This window comes from Bombina bombina, chromosome 3 (assembly GCF_027579735.1).
Source record: "Bombina bombina isolate aBomBom1 chromosome 3, aBomBom1.pri, whole genome shotgun sequence".
NCBI lineage: Eukaryota > Metazoa > Chordata > Amphibia > Anura > Bombinatoridae > Bombina > Bombina bombina.
The window spans coordinates 198585080-198602295 of NC_069501.1; the positions used below are offsets into that span (position 1 = coordinate 198585080).

General features: G+C 41.5%; 1 protein-coding gene across 1 annotated transcript in view; it reads right to left on the reverse strand.

The window, feature by feature from the left end:
• VEGFD (vascular endothelial growth factor D) overlaps positions 1 to 17216 on the reverse strand; it is a 192246-nt gene that overhangs the window by 68243 nt on the left and 106787 nt on the right. The window contains 1 exon segment of the mRNA XM_053706076.1: positions 1198 to 1343. Within this exon segment, the coding sequence (XP_053562051.1) occupies positions 1198 to 1343 (146 nt within the window).

Sequence of the window (17216 nt, forward strand, 5' to 3'; positions counted from 1 at the left end):
TCTTTAGACCGCTGCTTCATAACTTGTGTTTCTGGCGAGTCTGAAAACTCTGTACGGAGCTTGATAAATGGGCCTGTTGGCCTTTTATATAATAGGATGTGCACTTTCTATTTTTTTATTTTAATGCATTTATATTCTGCATATAGCAGTGCATTTAGGATTGTGATTGTACTAATTCTGATTATGCTTTGACAGTTTCTGTGTAACTTTAACAAATTAGGGTCATACTTTGTATATTTATGTGTATCTTTTACAAAATGCATTTCACATTGTATTTACTCTTTTGTAAAATAAATCTAACAGCTTCAATGAAAGTAGGAGGGCAGGGGAGTTCCCTGGGCTGAACAGGGGAGTTCCCAGGATATGTCTGAATCTCTCTCACACTTGCACCTATTTCCTTGGAGAGCATGAGAGCTGTTTTTCAAAATGTGCTACCCAGCTAAAATCCTGCCATAGACCACAATAAGCCTCTTAGTATATACATATACAGTATATGTGTGTGTGCTTGTGATTTTGTTAGACAATTTTGCAGTGTAGTTAAGTAGCCTGTGAAAGCCTCATAATTTTTGTTTATCTGATGTGTTTTGCTGTGACCAGTTAAGGGTAAATATAATTGAGCTTCTGCACTGATCAAGCAATCACTGTCTGTTGCAGAGGCAGGGATAAGCTTCAGCCTCACTGAGGGCAGTAGAAAAATCATAATTTTTAGGAAAAGTATTCAACATAAATAATTAAATAGAGTTTTTAAAATACAATTACATTTTGAGTTTAGTGTCTGATGACACAAATGGGGGTCAATTTATTAAATGTCAAGCGGATATTTCTGCCCCACATCACTAAATGCAGACAGCATACACTGTTGACATTTAACATTGCACAAGCATTTCTTGTGAAATGCTTGTGCAATGCCGCCCCCTGCACATTTGCGGCCAATCGGCCGCTAGCAGGGGGTGTCAATCATCCCGATTGTAATGGATCAGGATGATTGCTGTTAATTTATGAGCTATGAGACGGAAACTGCGGAGAAAGCAGCATCCGCTGCTTATTAAATCTCCCCCCTAATCTTTAGTTCACATAATATTTAAACGTAGTGCTTCCTTTTTTAGTTGATCATATTAAGTAGTGATAAAATGGCAAAAAAAAAAATAAGCTCCTCAGCTATGTATTGTCACACAGAAACAACATATAGAACATTACCTGCGTTCTGGAGAGGGGACTGATCTTCTTATAATGGCGTATGGGTGGCGTAGAAGAGTAGCGGAACATTTACAGCTTGTGTGGTTAGCAATTTTGATGGTCACAGGTTCCGGTGCTTGTGTCAGAGGAACTGAAATTTCAAAAAGCTAAAGAAAGAAAAATGAACAGTTAATATATTTGTGATGGTGATGACAATTATTATTATCTACAAATGGCAATAATTTGCATAGATTTTACAAGGGTTAGTGCTAAAAGTTGTGAAATGAGTGTAGTAAATAGTATATCTTTATTGTCTGATACAGAAGAATATGATAGCTACTAGCAGGTCTCTTTTTCTGTTTACTTTCATGTATGTGAAATTATAAATCTTCATTAAATGCACATACACAAAAATACACAACTTTTAAAAACACAAGACTTCAAATACATATTATAGCATTATAGAATATAATACATATGAATAAAACATTGTTACATGTATAGCGCTGCGGAATCTGTTGCCGCTCTACAAATACCTGATAATAATAATAATAATACATGTATAATATACCCACAATCCCCAGCTCCTATAGTATTGCTGTATTACTGATGTCCGTCCTAGTTTCGTGTTTGTATTGTAACAAGAGGGGTTGGGTTTCAGTGGACACTGAACACATGTAAATTGTATTGCCAAACAATAATGTCTAAAGGGATTGTCATGAGATGCAGGACATATGCAGGACACAGCAATGATGGTACAACTCTATTTTATTACAGAGCATAGCAATACACATCCAGACAGGTTGATTGTACTAAACTAACTGCGACACAGACACCGGACCTAAGCCCTGCCCACATACTAGTGACATCACATCCTGCTCTCATCACATCTTCCCCTTTTTCAAAGGCAAAGCATACATTTGCATATAATAAATAACAAGGTACACCAACAGGGTATACAACAACATTTTTGTTTTTGAACATTATAAAAACAGATTAGAAAACATGAACAAATAAATTACATCCTGACTTGGATATTGGGGTAGACTACCCTAGTCCACAGTGACCATGGGATTATTCTGCCCATACTTCCGGTCACTGTTCTAGCTAAAGTCAGTCCCTGTATCGGGCCGGAAGTTTCACCACTCTTCCGCTTGATGTAACTTTGCATGAACTGTCCTCTGATACAGAAGATGGTGAATAAGAGTCTGCTGGAGGCAAAGATATATCCCCGCTGTGATCTTGCTGAGGGGAAGGCACCTCTCTTAGAACAGGGGATCCCACCGGCGGTGGTACTGAGGTATGCGGTTCCAGACTCTCAGGTACAGACTGAAGATGTCTTCGTTTACGGCGTGTAACCGTCCCTCCCTCTGTAAGGACTGTGTAAGACCTTGGTTCTGGAGAGCGGCCCACTACCGTAGCAGGCGTCTTCCATTTCTTCTCATCATCCAGTTTAATTCTGACACTTTGGCCCGCTTTCAGTTCCTGTAAAGGCCTGACAGAATGTCTCCTGTCGTAGAAGAAACGATAACCCTTTTTGGCCTCTTCATCCCTCCTAAGGACTTCGTCCCGAGGAACAGGGCCAGGCGGCTTGAAGACACCCACTGAGGGTAAAGTGGTGCGAATCTGGCGTCCTAGCATCAGCTGTGCCGGGCTAAACCCGGTGGCTTGAATGGGCGTCGCCCTGTATGACAAGAGGGCTAGGTACGGCTCAGATTGCTTTAGAATGAATTTTGTTGTTTGAACTGCCCTTTCAGCCATTCCGTTGGCCTGCGGATAATGTAGACTTGACGTGGAATGTACAAAATCATATTCCCTGCTGAAAGCACTGAACTCTGTAGAAGCGAACTGCATACCATTATCACTCACCAGCTCCATTGGAATGCCCCAGTGGGCGAACAAGCTCTTCAGGCGAATGATAACGGCCTGACTTGTGATATCATTCAGGGGTGCAATTTCCAAATACCTGGAATAGTAGTCGATCACAACAAGAAACTTTTTCCCGTGCAGTTCACACAAATCAGCAGCTATTTTCTGCCACGGCCCCGCAGGCAGCGGAGTAGACATCAAGGGCTCCCTTCTCTGAGTAGGCCGGCGTTCCCGGCAAAAGGCACATTTAGACACGTGATTTGCAATGTCGGAGCTGATCCCAGGCCACCACACAGCTGTAGCTGCTCTCTCTCTGCACTTTGTAATGCCTAAGTGGCCATCATGAATCCTGTTTAACATCTCTTTCCTCATGCTGACAGGAATTACAATGCGGTCTTGGAACAGCACCAACCCCTCCAGCTCCGTGAGCTGCGACCTCTCTGGCTGGTAAGCACTTAAAGACATCCAGGCTGCCCGGCCCTCGGGCCAGCCTTCTCTTATGTACCTTATAACTTCTTGCAGATCTGTGTCCAAATATGTCTCCTTCTTTATCTCTTCCAGTTTCCTTGAAGAAATGGACTTAGGGGTTAGAACTGAATCAACATACACTTTCACATCCGATTCTGTGGAGGATTCTTCAGCAGCAGCCAGCAGGAGCCTGGATAGTGTATCTGCCACAACCAGCTGTTTCCCCGGCACATGCACTGCCTGAACATTGAACCTGAGCAGTCTCATTAAAAGTCTCTGGTATCTCAAGGGTGTTTTGTCAATGTCATAAGAATTGATTAGAGGGACTAGCGGTTTGTGGTCAGTTTCCAGACTAAATTTCTCCAAACCCACTAGATAACGCTGAAAGCGCTCACAGGCCCAAACTGCAGCCAGGCACTCTTTCTCAATTTGAGCGTATTTTGACTCTGCAGCCATCAGTGTGCGGGAACAGTAGGCGATGGGCTGTAGTTTGTTGTCATTCAGCTGCAGGAGAGCAGCCCCCAACCCATAACTGCTTGCATCAGCACTAACCACAGTCTTTTTTGAAGGGTCGTAGAACCCCAGCACTGGGGCAGACCCCAGCAGGGACTTGGCATGCAGGAACGCTTTTTCTTGTGAGGGTCCCCAGACCCAGGCAACATCTTTCTTAACCTCTTAAGGACATATGACGGAATTTTTCCGTCATAAAACAATTGAGCAAACAGAAAGCTGTGTCCTTAAAGGGTTAAGCAACTCTGTGATAGGGTGTAAAACTGTAGATAAATCTGGAAGAAACTTGCCCACGTAATTTACAAGGCCCAATATCTGTCTCAGCTCATGTACATCAGAAGGGCTTTTCATCTGTTCAATAGCCCGAATTTTCTCGGGGTCCGGCTTGATGCCATCCCCGTTGATGATATGCCCAAAGTAGCATAATTCAGTTTTCCTAAAATGACATTTTTCTTTATTCAGCTTCAGCCCAGACTCTTTGATAGCCTGCAGCACACAACTCAAACGCTGATCATGCTCCTCCACTGTAGACCCATACACTAGAATGTCGTCCATGACGACCGCTGTGCCCACGTGGCCACTCAGGAGAGAACTCATTTCCCTTTGAAAGATTTCAGGAGCGGAGGATATCCCAAAGGGGAGTCTGCAGAAGCAGAACCAACCTACCGGTGTGATAAAGGTAGTCAGTTTGCAGCACTTTGGATCCAGGGGGATCTGCCAAAAGCCGCTAGAAGCGTCTAATGTGGAAAAGAACTTCGCCCCAGCCAACTTCGGGGCTATATCTTCCAATGTCGGCAGCACAAATCTCTCCCTCTTCACTGCCTCATTCAACCTTTTCAGGTCCACACAGATGCGCACCTTTCCGTTTTTCTTTGCAACTGGAACAATGGGGGCACACCAATCAGTTGCTTCAACAACCTCTTCAATAACCCCCATAGACTTCATGCGCATGAGCTCTTTCTCCATTTGAGGCATGAGCTGGAACGGAATTCTACGAGGATTAGAAATACTGTATGGGACTGCGTCACTTTTAAGTGCTATACGGACAGGCTTGCAGTTCAGTAGGCCCAACTCGCCAAACATATCTTCAGAGATCTCATTCACTCTGGCCACGAGGCCCAAGTCACAGGCTGCTTTTCTGCTCAATAAACTGTTAACACACTGACCTCGGATCACATGCACCCACATGGTGAACTTCCTTTGTTTGTACTCACAGCTGGCAAGAAATTTCCCCACACAATCAAAGCTGGGGCTGTCGAGGCAGTTTCATAAATTCAGCAAAAGACATTACAGTGATATCTGCTCCTGTGTCAATCTTAAAATCAACTTTGGCTCCCATTACAGTAAAAGTAACTTTCCAATCTTCCTCTGAGCTTGTCCGTTCCACAACAGACCCCACAAAAGACACTTCCTAACCCTCCTGGTCACTGTCCACCTGCATCTCCTTAATGTATTCAGTTTTACACACCACTTCAAAATGGCCTATTCTGTTACATTTTCTGCATCTTTTATCTCTGGCTGGGCATATAGCACTCTGATCATGAGCCCGGTAGCACCGTGTGCATCAGCCATGTTGCGCCCATCCACTTCTAGGCCTTTCCAGTACTTTAGATCTACCGCTCACACTGTGCCTTTCACTAGTAATTTTCCTAGACTGTTGCACTTCATCCACAATACTCTCAGACCTCAGATCAGCACTTTGCTTTTTCACCAGTTCACTCTGGCGGGCCATCCTAATAGCCCCGTCTAACATTAAATCAGGCTCTAACTGCAGCTTCAGGGAGACTTCAGCATCTGCAATTCCAATAACTATTCTGTCTCTGATTTGCTCTTCTTTAGCAACACCAAATTCACAGAATTCAGCTAATTCATACAGGCTGCGCACAAATGACTCCACAGATTCTCCCACATGCTGATTACGTTTGTGAAAACAAGCTCTCTCATGAATCACATTTCTTTTGGGCACAAAGTGGGCACTGAGTTTATCCATAACTATACCAAAGTTAACTTCTTCCCCTTCTTGGAAAGTAAAAGCATTGAACACTGGCTCTACATCTTTCCCCATAGAGTATAAAAGAGAATTAACTTGTACTTCACCACTCTCCTTGTTCAGTTTGGATGCAATCCTGAAGCGCTGAAACCGCTGACGCCATGTGGGCCAAGCTGCAGGCTGAGAAAAGTCAAAAGGCTCAGGTGGGGTAAACTTTGACATTGCAATCGATCAGGAACAGAAGCGCAGTCCAGAACTTCTGACACCATGTCATGAGATGCAGGACATATGCAGGACACAGCAATGATGGTACAACTCTATTTTATTACAGAGCATAGCAATACACATCCAGACAGGTTGATTGTACTAAACTAACTGCGACACAGACACCGGACCTAAGCCCCGCCCACATACTAGTGACATCACATCCTGCTCTCATCACAGGGATCATTCACATTACACCTTCAATTTTGTTGGCAATGCTGCTTTGAAATGATCACCAGCATCAGAACAGCATTAACACATAGATGTAAACAAAAATGGGCCGGCTTACATTCAAATAAAGATATCAAGAGAACAAAAAAAATTGATAATATAAGTAAATTAGAAAGTTGCTTAAAATGTCATGCTGTATCTGAATCATGAAAGTTTAATTATTACTAGACTATTCATTTAAGGTATTATAGCAGCAAACACAAATAGTGCATAGGATACTGGGGCGATTTGTCCCATTTCTTGGGATTTTTTTTTACTGTGCTAATTAGCATATATTAGCATAACTCAGAAATGAAAGCTTCTCGGACTGCTTTGCTTAAAATTAGATCTCAACACAATTAGAATATGTTTCAGTATATCAGGGTTGTCATTTCTACATTAAGGGCTAGATTACAAGTGAGGCTTTATCTTAACATGGCTGGTTAATGCTACTGTGAGCTCGCATTTTCCCTTTGCGCTAAGCACAATTAAAGGTCAGACCTCTGGTTAGCATGAAATATTAGTATGAGCATTTAATAAAAAATAGCACAAAGCAGTTATAATGGGTTAAACTTTAAAGTGAGGGGTGTGGGCACCTAAAGTGTCTTTACATGGAGGTTAAGGGGGGGACTGTGTTTTCTCTATAAATATATATAGCATATATATGCTTATATGCATATACTGTATTTATCTATGTGTTATGTGTATATACACATATAAACACAAATAAATACTGTATGAATATAAGCATATACATATGTATTTATTTATTGCTGCACGATTTGCCCCCTGCACTTCGCTAGGTGGTTTGCTGTGGCTGCCGGCATGAAAACGAGGCTCCCATTGGAGCCTAAGGGGCATATCGTGCAGCCTTCAGGCTCACCGGAAACAGAAGTTATGAAGCAGCGGTCTAAAGACCGCTGCTCCATAACTTGTCTGCCTGCACTGAGGTGGCGGACAGAAATCAACCTTATCCGATTGATTTGACACCCCCTGCTAGCAGCCGATTGGTCGTAAATCTGCAGGGGGCGGCATTGCACCAGCCGTTCACAAGAACTGCTGGTGCAATTATAAATGCCGACAGCGTATGCTGTCAGCATTTATCGATGTTTATCGATATGCGGTGGACATGATACGCTACTTCGTATCACGTCCGCTCGCACATTGATAAATATGCCCCTAAGGAAGAACACTCTTGTGAGCGCTTGGCTTTTGGAAATGTGAACACGAAGTCGTGTTCGTCTTGTAATACCAGCACACATTTATGTGTGTTGGTATTACTGAGTGGAGCACAAATATTGCGCTCTCGTAAACGCCGTATTTCGTTCCAGTCATAATCTAGCCCTTAGTTTTTAATAGAGATGTGCATTTATTTTCGGAAAAATGCACATTCCTCACGAGAATCTGAGTTTCATTTTGTTTTAATCAAATGAAAATCCGAATGAATGCACCAACGAAAATAAAGGGAAAAAAAATACTGACGGGAATCCTCAGTATTTATTTGTTTCCTTTTTTTTTAAGCAGTTAATACCTCAGCACACTCTCAATGCTCTCTAGAGCCTGGTTTCTCAACAACCGGCCTTGACAGCCCTCCTGGTGGGCCAAGACCTGATGCCCCCATTTCAAACTGTGACTGGCCTGCCACTCCACACATAAGAAATACCGGGCAGGCCTATCAGCCTGTCAGAGTATGTGCTTTGTTTACATGTAGCGGCAGTTCTGTGGGAGGACAGCATGGGAAAGAGGCAGAAAGGACAGGACCTCGGCAGTTAAGTGATACCAGCCCACTGCTGACACCAATAAATGTATAAATCTTCTTTCCCCACTTACACTAATGCATTCTAATATATATATATATATATATATATATATATATATATCGGCCAAAATTTACCGGGCCTTGAGGTCACTTGGTTTGAGAACTGCTCTAGAGCACATTATGGTAAGTAGTTTTGAAACATTTATATTTGTTTTAACAAAAACGAATGGACATTTTTAACGAAAATGCAGAATTTGTTTAGTTTTTTTAAGAAAAGGAATACCGAATAATGCAGGCTGTGCAGCCACCGAATATTATGGGAAACAAATTTCCTTGAATAGTCGGAAAGAAAATTTCATACGAAAGAAATTTTTCTTGGCTGCACATATCTAGTTTTTGATATCAACATTGGCCTGAACTTGAAAGATATCTGCCATGTCAGTAAAATACCAGGTGGGGGACAACCCTAAATGCCATAGACACAAGCAGCAGATCTAGCAACTGTCCCTATTTGAGAGGGACAGTTCCTAATACTGAGATATGTCCTGCTGTTTGTCTGAGACAGCCATATATCCCTATTTGCAGAATTTACCTTAGCCCTGCACATGGACTGTGGACACACCCATAAATCGACCAGACAAGTCCAATGGCTGCTTAGAAACTACCATGATTCCACCCACTATTCACCCAGAGCCCGCCCCCTCCCAACATAGCCCTAACCCACAAAGCAGTAATTGAACCCCTTAACCTCTCGAGTTCCTAATACCTAGCCACAATTGTTGGAAGGTTTGCAAACTGATGATACTGGAGCTCCATAATAAGGTATTAAAGGGACAGTAAAGTCAAAATTAAACTTTTGTGATTCAGATAGAGCATGCACTTTTAAAAACAGTTTCTAATTTACTTCTATTATATAATTAGTTTTGTTCCCTTGGTATCCTTTGTTTAAATGCATACTTACGTAGGCTCAGCAGCTATTCACTTCTGGAAGCTAGAAGCTGATTGGTGGATGCACAAATATGCAACTAGTCATTTTTTTTCACCCATTGTATTCAGCTAGCTCTCATTAGTGCATTGCTGCTGATACCAAGAGAATGATGCAAATTTGAAAATAGAATTAAATTGGAAAGTTGTTACACATTTAATGCTCTATTTAAATCATGAGAGAAAAATGTGGGGTTTCATGTCCCCTTTAAGAGGTATTGAAGGAAATACAGTGTCACGAGACATAGGCCTCTAGTTATCAACCTGTCTACTTACCTGCATTCGCCGCCCCCAATACGCTCGCCTAAGCTCACCTTACATCGCCGCCGCAGACCTGAATACGTTCGGCAAATTTATCAAGAAAGCTGTCATGAGCAGCGATGAGAAGCGGACTGTTGTTAACTGACAGTCATCGATCTCGCTGCTCATCGGCTTATTCGCAGCTTTCTTGCTAGCCTGTCACTAAACACCCACACTATACTATACTGTTTTACCCCCTAAACCGCCGCTCCCGTAGCCCCCCGTAACTAAATAAACTTATTAACCCCTAAACTGCCGCTCCTGGACCCCGCCGCAATGATAATAAACTTATTAACCCCTAAACTGCCACTCCTGGACCCCGCCACAACTATAATAAATATATTAACCCTTAAACCGCCGCTCCTGGACCCCGCCGCAACTATAATAAATATATGAACCCCTAAACTGCCGCTCCCGGACCCCACCGCAACTATAATAAATTTATTAACCCCTAAACCGCCGCTCCCGGACCCCGCCGCCAACCTACATTATACCTATTAACCCCTAATCTGCCGTTCCCTATACCGCCGCCACCTACATAAAGTTATTAACCCCTATCCTGCCGATCCCGGGCCCCGCCGCAAATAAAATAATTGTTTAACCCCTAAACCGCCGCTCCCGAAGCCCGCCGCCACCTACATTACATTTATTAACCCCTATCCTGCCCCCCACACCGCCGCCACTATATTAAATTAATTAACCCCTAAACCTAAGTCTAACCCTAACACCCCCCTTACTTAAAGGGACATGAAAGCCAATTTTTTTCTTTCGTGATTTAAAAAGAGCATGTAATTTTAAACAACTTTCTAATTTACTTCTATTATCTAATTTGCTTCATTATCTTGATATCACTTGCTGAAAAGCATATCTAGATATGCTCAGTAGCTGCTGATTGGTTGCTGCATCTAGAGGCCATTGCTATTTCTTTAACAAAGGATATCTAAAGAATTGAGCAAATTAAATAATAGAAGTAAATTGGAAAGTTGTTTAAAATTGCATGCCCTATCTGAATCATGAAAGTTTAATTTTGACTAGACTGTCCCTTTAAATATTATTTAAATAAATCTAAATAAATATTCCTATAATTAAATAAATTAATCCTATTTAAAACTAAACACTTACCTATAAAATAAACCCTAAGATAGCTACAATATAACTAATAGTTGCATTGTATCTAGCTTAGGGTTTATTTTTATTTTACATGCAAGTTTGTATTTATTTTAACTAGGTACAATAGTTATTAAATAGTTATTAACTATTTAATAGCTACCTAGCTTAAATAAATACAAAATTACCTGTAAAATAAATCCTAACCTAAGTTACAATTACACCTAACACTATACTACCATTAAATAAATTAAATTAATTAAATACAATTACCTACAATTAAATAAAAATAACTAAAATTAACTAAAGTACAAAAAAACACCTCTAAATTACAGAAAATAAAAAAATTACAAGAAGTTTAAACTAATTACACCTAATCTAAGCCCCCTAATAAAATAAAAAAGCCCCCCAAAATAATAAAATTCCCTACCCTAAACTAAATTAAAAATAGCCCTTAAAAGGGCCTTTTGCGGGGCATTGCCCCAAAGTAATCAGCTCTTTTACCTGTAAAAAAAAGAAATACACCCCCCCCACCAACATTAAAACCCACCACCCACACCCAACCTTACTCTAAAACCCACCCAAACCCCCCTTAAAAAAACCTTACACTACCCCATTGAAGATCACCCTACCTTGAGCCGTCTTCACCCAGCCGAGCCGAAGTCCTCAACAAATCCGGGGGAAGTGGTCCTCCAGATGGGCAGAAGTCTTCATCCAATCCGGCCAGAAGAGGTCCTCCAGATGGGCAGAAGTCTTCATCCAAGCGGCATGTTCTATCTTCTTCCATCCGGCTAGGAGCGGCACCATCTTGAAGACATTCGACGCGGAGCATCCATCGATCCCGACGACTAAACGAAGAATGACGGTTCCTTTAAATGACATCATACAAGATGGCGTCCCTTGAATTCCGATTGGCTGATAGGATTCTATCAGCCAATCGGAATTAAGGTAGGAAAAATCAGATTGGCTGATGAAATCAGCCAATCGGATTGAAGTTCAATCCGATTGGCTGATCCAATCAGCCAATAGGATTGACCTTGCATTCTATTAGCTGTTCCAATCTGTTCTTAATTCCGATTGGCTGATAGCCCCTCGTACAACACGTACATAAAGGTATAATGGGTGGTAAAAATCTAAAGGTGTATTTTGCCTATAGTGTGATATGATGACTTGAAAAGAGAGGATCTGTTAGCTGGTGGGATGATCGTGAAGTGTAAAGGCTACTAGAAGTTAATGCTGGGAGTTAGGTCAATCCAAAATAGTTACGTGCGCTAAAGTACATATTGGGCTATATAAGTTTACATTTAGTTACTGGGATCAGAAGTCTATAGAAAAGTATATGGGAGTTTATGAGGTGAAAGGGGACTTCACAAATGTTATCTAATAGTGTAACATAGGGAAAAAAAAAAGAGGTAATTTGAGTAAGTAGAAAACTAAACATACTGTCTATAGGCACCATCCCATTACAAATATGCATGTACAGTGAACAACCAGCTCTGTAGATCATCTTTGTTAGAGACATCCCCACATAAATATCGTTGATATAGAAATCTCTATATTCATATGTAAAGGCCGACCACCCATCCTTCACATAGCAGAGACATGTAATTCACGTAACCAGTAGATATCATATGATATGGCATAGTCCGGAGCAGGTATTAATGTCCAAAAACTTAAACTAGCAAACAGGTAACATATAAAAAACAGATGTAGAAACTAACGTTCAGGAATTAGCCCGTAGTTTTAAACCTATGTTGCATGCAAGCTCCTTTTCCGAAGTCTATCCAACTCCCGAGCGATTCAGCTCTGAAACATTACTGCACAAGTCCCAGTCTTTGGCAGTTGTTATGGCGAGGGCAAATAATGACAGCCAGGAGAGCTCTGCCTCGCGTTCATCTGGGGAGACAAGTGTTAAAAACTCTGATCCCTCCTTTAGCGACTCTAGGGTAACATAGACCAGGAGGTTCTCCGAATGTCCCAAGCAGGGGCCGGCCGCATCCCCCGACCGGGGCACCGGAGGTGAGATGGAGCGAATCATTTCCCCCAAAGGGGTTAGTGTAGAGATGGGTAGCTAAGGGCGAGGTGAGTCCATTATTTCAGGGATCAAAGTAGCGTGCAAACAGTCTGGGCTTTGTGGAGTGGTACTGGAGCTAAGTAAGTAAATCCAGTTAGGGGCCTCTGAGCTGCATTCATATATTTCTGTGTTGGCGTCCGGAGACTGTTCGAGCCCTTCTTGTAGATTAGTTGAGATCTGGTGTGCAGGCAGTTGACGTACATCTGGGTTAGTGGGCATATACGGAACTAGTGGCGATCGGGCGCCATCTTCCAAGCGGGCCTCTATGAGACAAGCTTTGAGATCAGCGTATCCTATGTCCATCCTCCACCCCAGATCAGAGAGCAAGGCTTCCAAAGTTGATTGATAATCCTCCATCTTGCTAATCGGTTTGTAATTAGGCCCGTTGTACCCGGAAAACCGGGGGGGGGTTAGAAAGTGAATTATAGATTATTATAGGTTATAGGCCGCCACCTCACTCGATTTGTTATGTAAAATAAGAGTCTCAAATATATAGGCTTTTCAAGAATAGATTTCTCAGTTTGAGAGTATGATTAGTTTACACACCTGGGTAGTCTATAATGAATCCTTAGAGCTCGAGTAGGCTGAAGGAAATCGTGCAGATTCCAGTGCTGAAGGCGGCCTTAAATAGTTACTGGCTAGTTCAGGTCCTGGGTATCATTATTTGCAGAAAGGAGTAATCGTTTGCTGTAAAAAGAGGATAAAACGAGATCCATGTAATCTGTAAATCTTATAGATTATATTGATAGCCCCAGGAGCTTCATGAAAAGCAACCGATCATGGCCTCTTCTTAGCCACGCCCCCCAAATTATGTTTTTTAAGTCATCCTGTGTTTCAAGATATAGGGGTCAATCACAATCATTAGGAAAATGTATCTAATGATTATAAACAGAATAACACCATTAAAGTCTATGGGGATTTCTAAAGGAAATCTGTAAAATCTGCATATTGATCACTATTGCTTCAGGCCCGAGGAAGAGAGGAAGCTCTCGAAAGCAATGTAGAGTAAGTCCAATAAAAAAGTATGAATGCTTAATTGCAATACTCTTGTTATTTTTGTATCTAAATCACCGGACTAACACGGCTGCTCCAATCAAACAAATCCTTCCCGAGAAAGCACTTGCCACAATTTCACATAATCAAACAATTTAATGTAGTGTTTCCAACTTCGGACAATACAACAACTATACAATTATTGTATTCTCTATCCTCAGTATATATATTCTATAAATATTGTGCAAACAATCAAGTTGTGTGCCAGAACGGCAAATACTATCTGACATCATCAAAGGGATGGTAACCAGCCTCATCATAGATACCAAATTGGGGGTCGATCCGATAAAAATCGTCGCCCGCAAAAGTTGGCGACGCCAATATTTGCGCGGGTTTGGTATCCTATATACGGCGTAAGCTAGAAGTTACGCGCGTAGATTTCTGGCGTCGCCCGTAGTTTTTTGGCCCATAGACTGACATACAAAACATGCGCAATTTGCTATCCAATATACAGCGTAAGGACTTACGCACGCAGATTTCACAAAATCTACTCCATTCTCAGCTCGCCACAAATTGAAGGCGCAGGAACCCTTGCACTGACTTAGAAACCAACGTAACTCTCTGAAGGCCTAATAAATGCATGCTTAACAATATACATAGCAGCAGCTTGTTCACAAATAGTTAACCTCTTAAAAGCATATATTATTCCTGCCCCTGCAAGTGTGTCAAACCAATCACAAACAGCACAACCTCTCACCTGCAGCCTTAAAACACCTGCAAATGCACACCCTCATTAGCCACCATGTTTCCCTTGCAGTATATTGCATTTAGAGTGAGACAGTGTCGTGGGGCACAAGGGGTGCTGGAACCCCTACAAGCCCCTGTTTTGGATGGTATCCCTGCTGCTGAGGTCCCTGGTCATGGTGCTGTAGCTGTCCCTGCTCCAGCTGCTGCTGCTGCCCTCCCTGCTCCTCCTGCTGTTGTCCCTGTTCCTGGTGCTCCCCATGCTGCTGTTGCTGCAGCTGCCCATAGGCCAGCAGGGCCTATAAGACGAAGGCATCAGCAGAGGGGAAGAGCACCAAGGGTACACAGGGTTAGGGTCACCCTGTTTGGGATGACAGAAGTGGAGGTCAGGGAAAAGTATTGCTTGACTTCTGCAAGCCTCATTAACCTATATGAGGTCTTGAAGGATGATATTGACCCTCAAGCGTATAGGAACCGAGCTCTGACTGGTATGCAGAAGCTGTTGTGTGTTGTACACTTCCTGGCAACCGGCTCATACCAGTCAACAGAGGGGCTTGTGTCTGGCCTAGCGCAGTCTACCTTCTCCAGGATTCTAGGGGAGGTTCTGACTGCTCTAGATAACCAGACACAACGATACATTCATTTCCCCCGTACCCCCCAGGAATGGAACCGTCTTAAACAAGGCTTCTATCGACTGGGGGGTATTCCCAATGTCATGGGGGCAATTGATTGCACACATGTGCGTATCGTGGCCCCACATGAGGAGACAATCCTCTATATTAACAGGAAAGGGTTTCACTCATTGAATTGCCGGATGGTCTGCGATACCAATCTGAAATTCTTACATGTGTATGCAGGCTTCCCGGGGAGTGCACATGATTCCTACATCCTGCGCCAGACCTCCTTATTCAATATGTTTGAAAATGGAACACTCTCGGGAGGATGGCTGCTTGGTGAGTACCTTCATTCTGTCTGTATATTTCTACTAAAGGGACACTAAACACAAATTTTAATCTCATGGTTCAGATAGAGAATACAATGTTAAACAGCATTACAATTCACTTCTATTATCTCATTGTATTTATTCTTTAGATATCTTATTTTTTAAAAATAGCAATTCACATATATGAACCAATCATATGAGGCTTCTATGTGCAGCCACCAATCAGCAGCTATTGAGCATATCTAATATGCTTGTCATCAAAAGTTATCTATAGAATGGAGAAAATGATCTAATCTAAGTAAATTATAAAGCTGATAGCAATTGCAGGTTCTTATTAAATGGACAGTCTAGTATAAATTGCACTTTCATTATTCAGATAGGACTTTTAATTTTAATAAACTCTCCAAATTACTTCCATTTACAAAAAGGTGCACAGTATTTGTATCTTTTATATTTTTGAGTCACCAGCTCCTACTGACCATGTGCAAGAATAAGTGTGTATGCATTTGTGAATGGCTGATGGATGTCACATGGTACAGGGGGAGTTTCAAAATACATAACACTTTAAATTGTCATAAAAAATAACTTTGATATTAGACTAAGTGCTATTGCATTGTCTTGTTATCTTGCATTTTTTAATAATGAAAATCTACTGTGTTGACTGGTCCTTTAAAATAGATTTTTGGTCTAGACTAATACTGGCATAAAAGTAGATTGCTTATAATGCACAAATTTAATGTTTTTATTAAATCTATCTTTTATATGAAATTCATGTTGTGTCCCTTTAAAGCACATGATGTACCTGTAGTAATCCAAACACATATGTTACATGACAGGCGACCCAGGGTACGGCTGCAGACCATGGCTATTAACCCCCTTGGTGCACCCCATTACAGAGCCACAACTCAGGTACCAGGAGGCACACATAAGAACAAGGAATGTCATTGAAAGGAGCTTTGGCCTATTAAAAACCAGGTTCAGGTGTCTGGATGTTACAGGCGGAGCACTACAGTATAACCCCAACAAAGTGTGTTCCATTGTCAATGCTTGCTGTATTCTACACAACATTGCTGTGGACACACGTTTGTTGGGGGACATTAACCCAGAGCAGCAGCAGCAGCTGGTTCCTGTACCTGAGGATGTAGACAGGGGGACACTGAGGGGGAATGAAGTGAGGGATTATGTCATCCGGGAATACTTCACCTGTAAGTTACTTATTCATAAGTACAGTAAACCGTAACATTCACATGTATTATGATGTTTGACAGTAACTCACCAACCATTGCATGTGTATATATCATGTCTTGCAGAATTTCAAAATTTGGATTTCCACTGCATGTAAGTGAAACTACTACATCCCAACCCCCTTCCCTTAAAGGGACACTATACCCAAACATATTCTTTCATGATTAAGGATAGAGAATATAATTTTAAAAAACCTTAAAATTTACTTCGATTACCTATTTTCAGTTATTCTTTAGATATACTTTAATGAAGACATAGCAATGCACACAGTGAAACAATCACAGGAGGCATCTATATACAGCTACTAATCAGCAGCTACCAAGCATATCTAGATATTCTTTTCAGCAAAGAATATCAATAGAATGAAGCAACATAAATAATAGAAGCAAATTATTAAGTTGTTTATAATTGTCTGCTCTTTACAAATCATGAAGGAAAACATTTTGCTTTCATGTCCCTTTAACAACCCTAATTACTGTATATTTCTAATTTTTTTCATTCATGTTTAGTTCACTATCATTAAGAATGAGGATAATGGATATTTATACCTTATGTTCACACCTTCTTTAAATACATTATT